This window comes from Apostichopus japonicus, chromosome 4 (assembly GCF_037975245.1).
Source record: "Apostichopus japonicus isolate 1M-3 chromosome 4, ASM3797524v1, whole genome shotgun sequence".
NCBI classification, from domain to species: Eukaryota; Metazoa; Echinodermata; class Holothuroidea; order Aspidochirotida; family Stichopodidae; genus Apostichopus; species Apostichopus japonicus.
Window position 1 is genome coordinate 13,167,449 of NC_092564.1, and position 14,255 is coordinate 13,181,703.

Genomic DNA, 14,255 nt, shown 5'->3' on the forward strand with positions numbered 1-14,255 from the left:
TCATGCCTGACGAAGGTGGGGTAGGGGACGGATATAGAGGATACCGACCTACCGGGTCACGCGGTCAATTAGGGGGCCCGGCGAAATATGTGTGAAGAATAGCGTATTCTCTTTACGCTTTGAAGAACTGGGATGACTGTCGACAATTGACCCCGTCCCCGTGACCCGACCTGCCTCTCGACGTCATTGGATACTGGTACGGTATCATGTTACTGATCACTACAGAAGAACAATTTGGAGGGCCGGTTGGATTGGGACAGAAGTCGGGAACCGCCGGTAAAAATTGGAGCATAATTCACTCAAGCTTGAAGAAATGTGGGGTGGGGGGGGGGGGGTGAGTTACGTGGGCCACATAAGTGATAACATTTTTCACACGGGTTACGTCTCTATACTCTAATATTATATACTTTGTGACTCAAATTGAGGGTTTATTTCTGCTCACTTCGAGTTCCATTTTCATTCCTACACATCACAATAGTCTCCTAGTTAAAGCTTGATTGAGTCAGAAATGTGTCCTTGTTCCAATCAGGGAGCGCCTTATAGAGTAACAGTTTCCTGGTCAACAATATACGACAAAGGGAAACTATACGTACAGTATACTATAATAGTTGGGTACTTAACGGTTTGTGAGTTAAGATTATGTTATCTGGTAATGATGAACGTATCAGGGTAATTGTATACCAGGATGTAATCTTGTTAGAAGGACGGCATGCCACAATTAGTTCCCGGGACCAGTTTATTAACAGAGCAGTGGTGGTGAAATATAATATGAGAAGCTTACGGTATCCGCAATTTTTATATTTTTTTAAAGAATTTTATGGGTTTTATAAGAATTTTATGGTTTTTTTAAGATTTTTTTTTTTTTTTGGAAGAATAATATTCAGACAAACGGTAGTGAGACTGAAGTAGAAAGTTTAGTACTGTTACTGAAATAAACTCTTAACATATATGAAAAAACAAAAAAACAAATGGTAAATATAAATATTAAATATCGCCCATACAAGGCATCCGTATTTTTACACACCCATTGAAAATTTCCGGGTGTTGCTACTATACTATATTACTACAGCGTGGTTTCTCTCTGTTGATAAACAAAAGCACGTGAATGATATAGTTAGGTAGAATTTTCATATACGGAGAAACAGTCATACCATAGAGGAGTACAGCTAGGAGAACAGCATCGGCTTTCGTGTTATCAAAGCCATAAATAAATTGGTCACTGAGGCGTATAATTCCTTTCTCGAGCGGTTTTGTTCTGCACTATACAATTTTACCGTAAGCTAGGTAGCAGTCACAGTGATACAGTGATCGGAGGAAGAGCATATATACGAAGAAGCGAGTGCAGTATAGGCTATTGTCAAGGCATTATCTATATATAATTACAGTGCACTGGCACGTTTGACAAAAGTGTTCGTTAAGCCAATAATTGGACGATGTTGATATTATACGCCCTTCTTATTTTGGAGGTAAGTTTGTTATCATTATACTTTCGAACAAGAGTATGGCTTTCAATTTCATAAAATGTTTATCCAATTTGAAATGCTGCATATTTGACTGAATGTATTATAGCCTTTATGGTCCTATATATCACATGCATGTATTAATTTGATCACTGTTTCATTTTTAAAGAATACCGCTTTTAGCAGAACTCCTAAAATATGGCCTCTTCGCCTATATATTTTTTTGCGTTGTGGGGGGGGGGGGGTGATGAATAGGTATTGAGGAATGCTGATATCCGTACTGTATATAGATGTTTACGTGTTAATACCGTCAGTGGCGTAGGAAGGTACTTTTGAGTGGGGGGGGGGGGGGCTGAAGACTGATGGACGGCCTGGGGGAGGGGTCTAAGGTCTAAGGTCCTTTGGATTTTTTTGCATTTCCAGGTGGCCTCAGATGCAATTTGGTGCAATATAGCACACTTCAACCCACCCACTCCATTTTGTATATAATTTAGCAATTTCACCTGGCCTTAAATGCAATTTGGTGCTCCAAATGAGATTTTTTCTCTCATTTGGAAATGAAAAAGGGGTTTTCTGACTTGCGAAGCGGGGGGGGGGGGGGGCGGAATGATACTTCCGCCCCTCCATATTTTTCAATGGGGGGCTGGCGCCCCCCCAGCCCCCCGGTTCCTACGCCCTTGATTACCGTTCATAATGCATTTAGTATTATGACTTAGTCCTGTTTTTGCACTAAAAGTTTTTTTTTTCAAACTGACAGTTTCTCCCGACTCAAAAAAATGTTATGAACGACCACACCTGTACTCGGTATCATATTCACTTCCTGCTTTCTGATTTTTTTTGTGCATATAAGCGTCAGAATGAATTGGACAGAATAGCATGGCAGAATTTGACTTCAACATTTCCAAAACGTATAGAAATATCAATGGTGTGAATAATTGCGGTTATCCGATGATACTACTGTAAAGCCTATATTCAACTGCATTGCATTCCGAGAATGCTGTTGTGTTTAACTTAGTCATACATGTGTGATTTGTACTGTTAGCATATTTGATAATGTGGTTATCATTCATTGAGCCTCGCCAGAGGTATAGATTATCAGAGAACGCAATTGAGTGAACTACGCTTACAGCAAAGGAAAATATAACAAAACAACTCATTTATTTATACCCCGGCGGTCACCACTAAAAACATTGAAAACAACTAACACCTGCATAGCCATAGTAATATATTTTTCATTGGAAACTATTACGTTATAATGCAATTATGTTATCCACAGAAATATTCAAGCATATCCTTATAATATTCTTTAATTCAAACGTAAATAACGTTAGCAATGAACTGCTCGTCACTTACAGGCCAGCTATACCCTAGCTATATCACCTCGAGACTATTATAACAACCACTGTGGACATATTATTATTATTATTATTATTATACAGCACAATCTATACGTGTCGACAGCTGAACAAAATACCTCAACTTCCTGCTGCATGTTTAAGATAAACGATTTACACCCCATTAATTCGGGACACATTGCCTATAATAACTACGATTTCGGACACCACCAATTTGGTGGTATGGATGTCGGTGGTGAATAAGATGTGGACAGCTATTGTATATCCATAGGCGTACGGGACCATTTCAGTTTGGGGGGCAGAACTTTTTGTGCCCGAAAGTTCCCGTGACACTATCTAAGCGGAGCGCCACCATCGATCGGTTGGCGCGTAGCGTACAAGAAAATTTTTGGCACACAATGCCTCTCAGATTGCCGGAAACGGCACTTCTGAGGCCTTGCAAGTTGCATCTAAACATTCTTTATTTTATAATCTCACGATTTAGAGATTTACACTTCCCCAAAAATTTGGTAAATTAGAAGAAGAAAAAATGGTAACATCACTTTGAAGGGGAAAAATGGGACAGTATATTTTTGAAGCTCCTATTTAGTTACCTTATTTATTATTTTAACACAGTACTCAGCTACCTCCAGAAAAACATAAATTGTTCAACGACACGTAGGCGGGATAATGTCGCTGTGTCGGGTGAGACTGCAATTTGTCTCATAAAAAAGTATAAAATATAACAAAGAATATGATAAACGTGTACTTCTAGGCTTGTAGGCACCCCCCCCCCCACCATCCATGAACAAGAATACGTTTCTTATATACACTCATGTTGGGGATGTCCAGGTCAAGGGCGGCGGAAGCACTTTTAATCTTGGGGGGGGGGCACCGACATCAAAGGGCACTTTGCAGATATTCGATTGGACTGATGCAGCCTTATATTTAGTACCCTTTATAACTCTTATTGTATTATCTTATTTGTGTAAACACATCACTCCATCAACGCCCCCCCCCCCCTCTAAAGGAAAATATGCATACTAGCACTGCAATATCCAAAGCGCAAATTGGGAAACAAAGAACAAGTTTTCTTTTGAGACAAAATGAGGTGAAATCATGCTAGTTGCTAATGTAGGAATCTTCCGAATTAGATTTTTTTCTTGTTAATATCTAAATAAATATTTTTCATTCGAAATAGCTTTGAGTTTGACCCACAGAAATTCATTAAAAGTCACGGGCTTAGCCAGGATTTGCAAAGTTGTATGCACTACTATCTGAGCGGAGCGCCACCATAGGTTGGCGCGGAGCGTGCAAGAAAATTTTTGGTTTTACAAACCCCTCAGATGGCCGGAAACGGCCCTTCCCGAGTGTTCATTCTGGTTCCCTGGCCTCTTGCTAACTTGAGGCACCTCAATTTTTATGTAGAAAAAAGGCACGTTTTTAACCTCAGGAAAAAGTGCCCCCCGCATCCGCCGCCCTTGGTCCAGGTACACAATTGACTAGTTAGAAAAAAATTGATCGTGCAAAAAGCGTGGTAGCCCAGATGAACTGCGCTTACGGTGGTGTTACACGGAAATATTCGGGCATCATGATGTTAAATAAAAAAAATCATGGAATTGTCGGGCAAAAATTTTAAAAAGATTCGGGCAAGCTACTGCATATTTATATATATATATATATATATATATATATATTTCCAGAGGACAAGAAATTCGGGCAAAAGTCCTGAAAAATTCGGGCAGCCTAAGAGGAGAAAAAAAATAATATATATATATTTTTTCTCCTCTTAGGCTGCCCGAATTTTTCAGGACTTTTGCCCGAATTTCTTGTCCTCTGGAAATTTAGGGGGGGCAGTCTGCCCCCCTGCCCCCCGCCTCGTACGCCTATGTGTATATCATAGATAGGCGGGAATCCAGGGGGTGTGAGAGTGTATACTCCCCCCCTTCCCGCCTTTTGAATCCCACAAAACCGTCGTACCGAAGAATTTATAACCTAAATATGCATCACAATGCACAATATTTGACGTCAATTTTATTTCTGGTGGACTTGTCTTTATACTGTATTGCTTCAAAAAGACATGCAAGTGTTTCAATAACAATTGATATTCCCTTTAGACCATTATACAAGTAGATTAACAGTTAACACAGAAGAATCGGATTCTAAACGCCTTCCTGCCTATACATGGAAATAAGAAAGCTCTCTTGGCATCGGGAATAGTAATGTGCAAATTGTTCAGAGGCGCGGCTTACAATATTTCGAGATTTATCGAAATGGGCCAATAAATTAACATACAAGATTCAAGGCGAGCCTTGCTATAGCTTTTAAAGCTATATATAGCCACATACTTGATTTTATTCTGCTGTAGTGCGTGTTGACAACACTGTTTATCGTTTCAGGGTTATTTTTTCATACTATTTTCTACTTTCTTTGATAAATGGCCATCTAAAGATCAGAGCTCATCAAAAAAAAAAACGGCTGGGCTACTAAGGGCAGCACGCAAACTATTGGTCAGTTTCTCAGATGCAATATACACCTCAGTGGGAGCACATCACGTTTATGCCATCAAATGACATTTAAAACAATTGGCACAAAAGGTTCCCACTCTAAACAAATTCTTTATTAGTCTGAAATTTATGTTCAAAGTGGAATCATCTCTTCAAGCAAGGAAGCTTTTCTTTTACGGATCTATATGTCTATCTCGGAACTGACCTGTGGAAGTTACTAAAATAAACTATTATGAAGTTATTTTTCTAAAATATTTCTTGGAAGTATAAAATAGATCGAAAATACAGGATGCTTAGCCTGTTTCTATGAGTTGATGAGATATTATTTTACAGGACTTAGGAAACAAATATTTTGAAACTAGACACAGTGTGACCTATATGGCACTCTTATAATATGTAAACATAACATGATAATAAAAGTGTAGTTATCCCTGGATTTCGCGAGCGCACTAAAAGTATAGGTCACAATGTTGGGTAAACTACCGTTGAAAGATATCAGGGGAGTCAAAAATACCAGAATATCAAGACATAGAATATATTTGCAACACTTTTGAAAGAGACAGCTGGGCATTCGCCACTGTTAAATAATTAAAGAACTGTTTGCATTGCAAATGGTTCGTAAATTAGCCTACATCATATATATTTATATATATATATATTTATTTATATATATATATATATATATATATGTATATATATATATATATATATATATTAATATATATATATTTACATATATATATATATATAAATATATATATATTTATATATACATATATACATATATACATATATATATATACATATATACATATATACATATATATACATATATATACATATATACATATATACATATTACTTACCTGTAAATTTCTACATTTCTACCTGTGCGCTATTCTAAGTAAGAAAACCATTTGTGGTTAAGTTAGACCGACCACCTGTCAAACAGACTACTTATTTGTCTGTGGTTTTCCGCAATTCATGTACCTCATACAACTTTTGGTGGTTTTCGTTTCCCACAGTGACCATCCAAAACTTCTAATACGTTCATTTAGTAGGTCATTCAGTACCAATTATTTTCGAACACAGTACCTAATTTACTAAACTGAATCCGTTGTGAGCGGCAATGTTTTGGAAACTAGCCAATAACCTCAACACACTGTACGATTCATTGTATTGTGCTATTAAACTGTATGCCGATAAATAAGATATCGGAAATCGAAGATTTCCGTTCCATATACTCCACAGTAGTTTATTTAAAGCTGTATGTATAGTCTAGGCCGGACAGGGAGTTTCGTTCACCTGATGAAGCCGTATATATGGCATTATAGTATGTATGTGTTTATATGTCGAGGGAGTAGGATGGGGAGGGTGGGGAAAGGGTGCGGGGAGGTGGGTCGGCGTCAACGAAGAGTAGCTGTTTCCTGAAAATACCATCACGTGAAAACCTGTATAAAACAAAGTATGTTCACAAAATGAAGCTTGATGGTTCAAACCCTGTAGTAATTAATGTTTCGATTTATACATGTCATATGCTATTGTCCAGTTTTTCCACGTGTAGTGGTTTAAAATCTTTACCTGGTTAGACTGCCTCAACACAGGGAGCTGTATACCCCTTCCCCCCCCCCCCCCGTGGCGGAGCTAGTGGTATTGATCAAGGGGCGAGAATGGTCTGTAGGGGCGCTTCCGACACTACCTAAGCGGAGCGCCACCACGAGTTGGCGCGGGGCGTACCGAAATTTTTGAGTAAAGATACTCCCTAGATCGCCGGAAATGACCCTTCCAGGCTTTGCTAATTTGCAGATAAACGAAGAATAAATAGGTGTCATCGCGAAATAAATGTGACAAATGTCAATAGGTAGATGAGAGCGCAATAAAAAAAAAGTCAATAATCGCGAATAAGTAAAAAGTGGTAAAAAGCTGAAAAGGGCGCCAGCAGTCCATTTGAGTCCGTCAGGGGGGCATCCGCCCCCTGACTTTATGGACGCTCCGCCACCGCCCCCTGTTCCCCTGCTGCTATATACAAATACACCAGGGTAATAACAACCTATATACTAGACTACACACATTGGGTCAGCTTATCGAAGGTGAACAATAATCACCAGGAAGACTTGATCACATAACATAATGACTTCTTCATACATACGGTAGCCCACATGTGCCGAAGGAAACCATTTGTTATTAAGTCCAAGTACGTACATCACTAGGCCTATATTCTATACTCTCATCTTGGCGATCACCTTATTTTGTGGATGATTGCAAGTGTTGTGGGAAAGCAGACCGTTATTCAAGTATGAATAACGCTATGTGTGTTGACGTTGTATTGTGTTTCTTTACATATATGCTCTAGAAACACTTCGTAATAAAACGATTGAATACCTTCAAACACTGTATTAATTCGTGCGAATGTAATGGCCTTACATTAGGGGTGTCCAGTGTGCAGATATTACATGGTTTCACTTTGATCATAATGGTTTTCTAATTATAATTCAACTTGAAAGTTTAATCTTCAGAGATATTACTCTGTGTATTTTAACGTCGGTATACGCAAGGCTACGCAATCATCTCCTTAAATCATAACAAGGTCAAAGGTCCACATTCAGTTTCACAAAGGGTCTCACGCGCTAAGTTGATTATTTCATCAATTTCTGTTTTGCATATAATAGGTGAGAATATTGCTATTGTAAACTGGAGCTGAGAATTTCCTGCGATATCTTTCTTATATACGGAATACCTGAGATCAGCTGATAAAGTTTGTAAATATTTTCATCTTTGGTATAAACTCCTGACTGACACAAGTCATATGATATTCGATCTATTCTTGCAGCTGGGCTTGAAATGACATCATGACATCAATTACCAAGATTTTACGTGAGATTACTGCCTAAGTGTAAAGGTTGGAGGAAAATGGAGGAAAACGAGAAAAAGTTAGGGGGGGTGGGGTGGAGAGATGAAGATAAAAGGGGGAAGGGAAAGAGAGGTGAAGAGTGGGTGGAGATAATGACGTAAGGTTAGCATACAAGTGAGGAACACTTAACACACTTACGCGATGAGAATGACATATTCTTTTGTTTTAAGCGTTTACAAAGGACGAATTCGAAACTGACTTTCTAGAGATATCTTTAATAATATACTCGTGGCATAAATTGTTAATTTTCATCTTCCAAATGCTTGGAAAAAATACAATTCATATTTTATTCAATTGATATATTTGGGTATATCTACTTCTCTCGCTGATCGGTCTCATAGGGAACTTCCTTCAGTTCTTTCTCTGAAATTTACCAAAATTTTGGAATGAACCCCGCCCCCCCCAAAAAAAAAAAATCAGGCACGAACAAACGGTACCAATTGTGACCCGATGCAATCATGTTTTTCTTCTATTGCGTATCATTAGTCTGACTGTTTACAGAGTAGACCTATCAATAAAACAGGGTTTAACCTCTTCAACAATGGGGATAAAAAATGGAACTTGTCCAAAAGAAATCACATTGAGGTTTGAACATCGAGATGTCTTATTGCATCAGGTACCTTAACCAATTGTCATCTGGATTTCAGCAAAGACACAACCTTGGAGTTTCTTGTTTCCTGTAAAATTGTTTTATACTGTAACATGGTGAAGCTATATTTCAGTCAAATATTGAAAATACAAAGGCCGAATGGTTACTTAGTATACAAGGAACCACTTACTTGGACAACACGCTCATTTTGCTCCTGTTGGCGACTGTTTGAAAGAATGCCTTGACCAATTTGACCTCGGATTCATTGTTCTTTTAAGAAAAATGTTTACTCACTCTTAAAGCTATATTTACTTTTCACTCTTAAAATATTACGCACCAAGACTTCCAAATGAACTCAAAGAGGATGCCTTATTTAAACAATCACGTGAGTGGGTTTACTTTGCCTTTGAGACGTGTGTACCATGTGACGTCCTAGGTCTGTTTCCACTAGCAGGCACGTGACTTGTGAGTTTGGCCCTAGCTTGGTTTGACTGTCATGGAGTAGCATGGCTTACATACAGATAAATTTTCACCGGTGGAAGGATGCCTACTCTAGCGACGGAAAACAGGTGACAATCTCTCTTCGGGACCAACTTTATTCCACAGACTTAAAAATTTAGAAGCTGGAAAGGCAGAAGAGGAAGGGGTAGTGTGGTGGGGAACAGGAAATGTGGCGGGAAAGAGGAAGAGAGGACAAAATGCCGAAACGCATCTTTCCACAATCAGACCGATTTTCTTGTTCTATATATGGGGATAGGGGAATAGGGAAGCAACCCCAACCCGCCTGACTCATTGATAGACATTCTATACGTCCCTAGGCCTTTTCGCACATGACCAAATTCAAGGTTCTCTTCCTATTTTCAAATCACCAATGATAGGACTTCAAATGGGCCTACATTAGTGTATCTTGTGAAACGAACACCGAGAGAAACAAACAATTGCCGTATACCAGATACCACTTTACATATATAGACTCTTTTAGTATTATTCGTACAAACATGTATTCTGTTATCTTATTTAACGTTATTTGTCAAGCAATCAGGAACCTACCACTAATTATATGTTGCGGCTTCATTCATTCCATATATTAGGTTTGCTCAGTGCTAAACGAGGTCAATTTCAGGGCTATCCAATCAGGGAGCGTTATTGGGCTGTCTGATTGGTAAGATTGGTTATTTCATTGGTTAGAACCGCAGACCACATCATATATGTGGACAGACCCCATCAAAAATGCTGAGCTTCCGATCAGTGATACTACTCGTTCCTCACAGCCCATGGCAATGTTGGGGTACAGTTTGTTTGAGGGTGACTATAGCCCTTTCATTCAAAGAGTGGGTCGTTGTTACCTGAAGGGTGAAAGAAGTGGGGTGGGGCTTATGTATAAGGCTATTGTTCCGACTGTCCTACAAAACGTGATGTCATGTTATGTCATTGCGCCATGAACATTCTTTGAGTGCTGTGTGCGCATTATAAGTCTTATTATTATTATTATGTCAAGATGTGATGAACGGATCACCCATCATATACAAGTTAGTAAATGAAACAAAAATTAGACAACCTGTATACGTTCTATAAAACATACTTTCGCCTGTTAACCTTTGAGGCTTTGACCGTTTTGAATAATTTTATTAGGGAGCTCTGTCGATTCACGCATGGAAGACAATTCTTGTTTCAGTTTGCTATAAAATATGATGATCGGTATACAATGTATATGCTATAAATAATTCCACAATTAGGCTTTAATGTCTATTATTTCCGCTGGTCGATCCCTTTTTGCCATTGTTAAGTCTGGTAGACCACACGTCTTAAAGATCAAGGGTTTAAGTATGGAATGCTTATATTATATTTGTAGGCCTGTAGTTTCCCAAACTCGGACCCCAACCCGTTGGTAAAGAACTCCCACACAATGGGGATGTAAACCACGTTTCATTTTTTTAGACAGCATAGAAAGGAATGAAATATATGTGGAATTCTATCTCAAATGTTGTAGCAACAAAGAGATGGTCACCACAAATTTCTTTGCGCACTCAGGGGCTAAGAGATCAAACCGCGTAACGACTGACTCTCATCTGAGATAACGAAACGAAAACGACACCCTGTGTTGAAGATCCACTTGAAAATAGCTCTCTACCTTCGACCTCAGAGACTTTTACAGAGAGTACAGTTCAAAAAACGTTAAGTAAAGGTTTGACGTAATATTACTGCGCCGGCACGCAATGTTTCAGTGTTTTAAGGCTGAATTAACGGGAAACGTAAGAAATGCATGAACATTTGTCGTAGATTAACATTCACTCTCCTTTCTGTAAAATAACATGAGGGATGAAAGTAAAATTAAAATTCACTCTTTGTCATAGATTAACAGTCGAACGCTCTTAATGGCCTAATGGTGGGTGTACAGTAATAAGGACTTGACACCCATTATTTAACCTTTGTGTGAATGTGCAATTACACTTTATTACGGTGTTTGTATCTCTTACCACACATCGGGACACTGCCAATTTGCATATTCATAGTGATAATTATACCCAGACAGTTTGTATTTTATATTCTTGATTTAATTTAGGTGCTTAATTGTGGACATAGTGTCTCTAATGAATCATGGAAGTTGTTAGAAATATTGCATTTAATATGAATACATGCGTTTACTGCGTAAGAACAGATATTGTTTGTGCTAAAATTATAGAGGCAATTTCCACTGCTATTGCAAATAGTTGGTAAAAATGCCGTATGTAAATATCCTTTAATTATGTAGTCACATGTCATCATTAGCCTTTCAAGGCAAGGGCGGCATAACCGTTGAATGAAATATAAGTGAAAATAAGGAAAAATCTACCCGATGAAAGTAGATAACTTTGCAATACAGCAGTAAATAACAACGTGAATTCGCGACTTCCCGTTAATAACTACCCCGTTAATAACTTTGATAAAGTTACGTCTTGGCGCATGCGTCCTGGCTGCCGGTATTCTACCGTAAAAAAAACAATATTTTCTCTAACAGTGTAACGGTTGTTGCATAGAATTTATGGCGGTCGCGGAAGCCCCCACCCTCTCCAGCTAAGAATATCAAGAGTTGGCTCAGGAGAGGTCGATTCTTGTAATTAATAAAAAGCAATCAATCGATTAATTTTGCAGATATTTGAATGTTTCTCTGACGTGAAATGAGGAATGTTTCATCCTGCGTGAAAAATATTGTTTTTAGTGAATGTAATGCAGCCAGACAGTTTTGTACAGAAGAACCACATATATTCTGAATTACAACGTCGCATTACTTTTACTGCATATTTTTTATTTATTTTTTATATATATATTTTTTTGTGGTGTAACTTTGACCAAGCCTTGTAATAGGGCTCATGGTTAAATATTTCTTTCAAGAAATCAGGGGACATGAAATTAGTGTTGACCGCTCCCCTCCCCCTTGCATCACTTGCCCAGGTTAGTATCTACGCTGTACGGGGTGCGGTGGCATTAAGATGATCTGGGTGGCATTAAGATGATCAAATGTCCACGTATAGGGCACCTCCATCCAGGAACATATATCTGTTTTTAGGGTCATTATGCATCCCCGTGTGATCTCTGATGGTTTTCACGTGAATTAGAGGCTATATGAAACTATTCAATGTTGTCAAGGTTGCCACTACCTGTGTATACCATGCTTGAATAAAGTTTACTTTTGTGGTTGTAAAGAACCACCACTTATACAGCAGATGTACCTATAAGCTTAGAAACATTTGTGAGTAATAATAGTCCGGGTGTAATTGTTATCATGATATATTTACTTCATCCCTCTCTTATCGCCTGTCTCCGGCCTGTGAGCCCTATTCGTATGCATACCAATCTAATTAGCTTACAAACACTGGTTACATATCACTATACTGCTCCTCGTTGCCATCTTTCTTCCAAATCTACTATTCCGAAGTTTAGCACCTCTTTCTCGCTAATAATGTTACATCATGTCAAGTTCATTAACGTTGATATTGCTCATTATGATGCGACAAGGAAAAGTCCATAACGTTGTGGGTAAAGTGGAATGAGAATATTTCTTCATTAAACTCAATCATCTGCTTTGAAGATATATTGTTGATATCTTAAACGTCTTTATACTTGAGTTTCAGCACTTCGGGTAGGTATTGTGACGTAACATTATGCTGGTATAAACTCACAGGCCATTCAATAGGCAAGTAAGTTTAGTTCTTATTTCCTGTTATAGGTCATCTGTATTTGTATTCAATATGCAAAGAGTAATTAAGGTTTGCAGCTAGATATGGTCAAACTCTTGTCTCATCTCCCTACATGTAATGTGTCGAGAGATGAGATATTGTACTTCACCCCACATCAGAAATGTAAGGAATTGTGTGTGTGCGTGAGGTGGAGGGACAGAGAGAGAGAGAGAGAGAGAGAGAGAATGAGCATAAATGGGACCGCCAGACCAATGCTCACTGGAGGAGGAGGGCCAGTCGGACCAATGTTCACTGAAGGAGAGAGGACCGTCAGACCATTATTCACTGGAGGAGGGCTCGTCGGACCATTGCTCACTAGAGGAGGAGGGCCAGTTGGACCAATGTTCAATGAAGGAGAGAGTACTGTCAAACTATTGCTCACTGGAGAATGGCCCTTCGGACCATTGCTCACTGGAGGAGGGCCCGTCGAACCAGTGTTCACTGAAGGAGAGAGGACCGTCAAACCATTATTCACTGGAGGAGGGCCCGTCGGACCATCGCTCACAGAGGGTGAGGGAACCTTCAGGCCATTGCTTCATTGAGAAGGACCCGTCGGACCATTGCTCACTGGAGAAGGGCCCGTCGGACTATTGCCCGTCGGACCATTGCTCACTGGAGGAGAGGTACCCGTCGAACCATTGCTCACTGGAGGAGAGGAGCACGTCAGATCATTGCAATTCCTGAAAATTACTGTTATGAAATCAATTGGCGGCCATTGGGAGGGGTATGCGTTGCAATGAGGGGGGGGGGAGTGGAGGGGTGATTTTGCCATTTGACCAAAAAGACTTGACGGATTTCTTCTTGTAATAACAAATAAGACTGATTTGTCAGTTTTCTCGTAGTAGGAATCTTGTAACCCGATAATCTCTGAAGGACGATCTGTGCAATTATATACTGTACTCGACATACAGTCCTGTATGGCATTTAGGTATTTATACGGGTTGTCTCTATTACGAAGTTGTTTGATTGACTTAGCACATATACTTGCTAGAGTCTTGACAAAGACTTGTTCGCATTAGTATAGGACTCAAACTGCAAGTTTACATTCTTGTAAGGATATACAAAGATAATCGATAGTTAAGTCAAATTTCGCCATGCATACAATATGTCAAAGATTCCACTTGCGTATCCCGTAATTTTCCACGACAGTATAGTTACGACGGCGTACTTCCATTTTGCACATGCATAACAATATAAATTTATCTACGTTTCAGCAATTTTCACGTTTCAGTCATAC

General features: G+C 39.0%; 1 protein-coding gene across 1 annotated transcript in view; it reads left to right on the plus strand.

The window, feature by feature from the left end:
• The first annotated feature begins 1,079 nt into the window (after nucleotides 1-1,079).
• Nucleotides 1,080-14,255, plus strand: part of LOC139966490 (uncharacterized) — a 29,923-nt gene continuing 16,747 nt past the window's right edge. Inside the window, exon 1 of the mRNA XM_071969551.1 lies at nucleotides 1,080-1,466. Coding sequence (XP_071825652.1) covers nucleotides 1,434-1,466 — 33 coding nt within the window. The 5' untranslated portion in view covers nucleotides 1,080-1,433. The remainder of the gene's footprint in view (nucleotides 1,467-14,255) is intronic.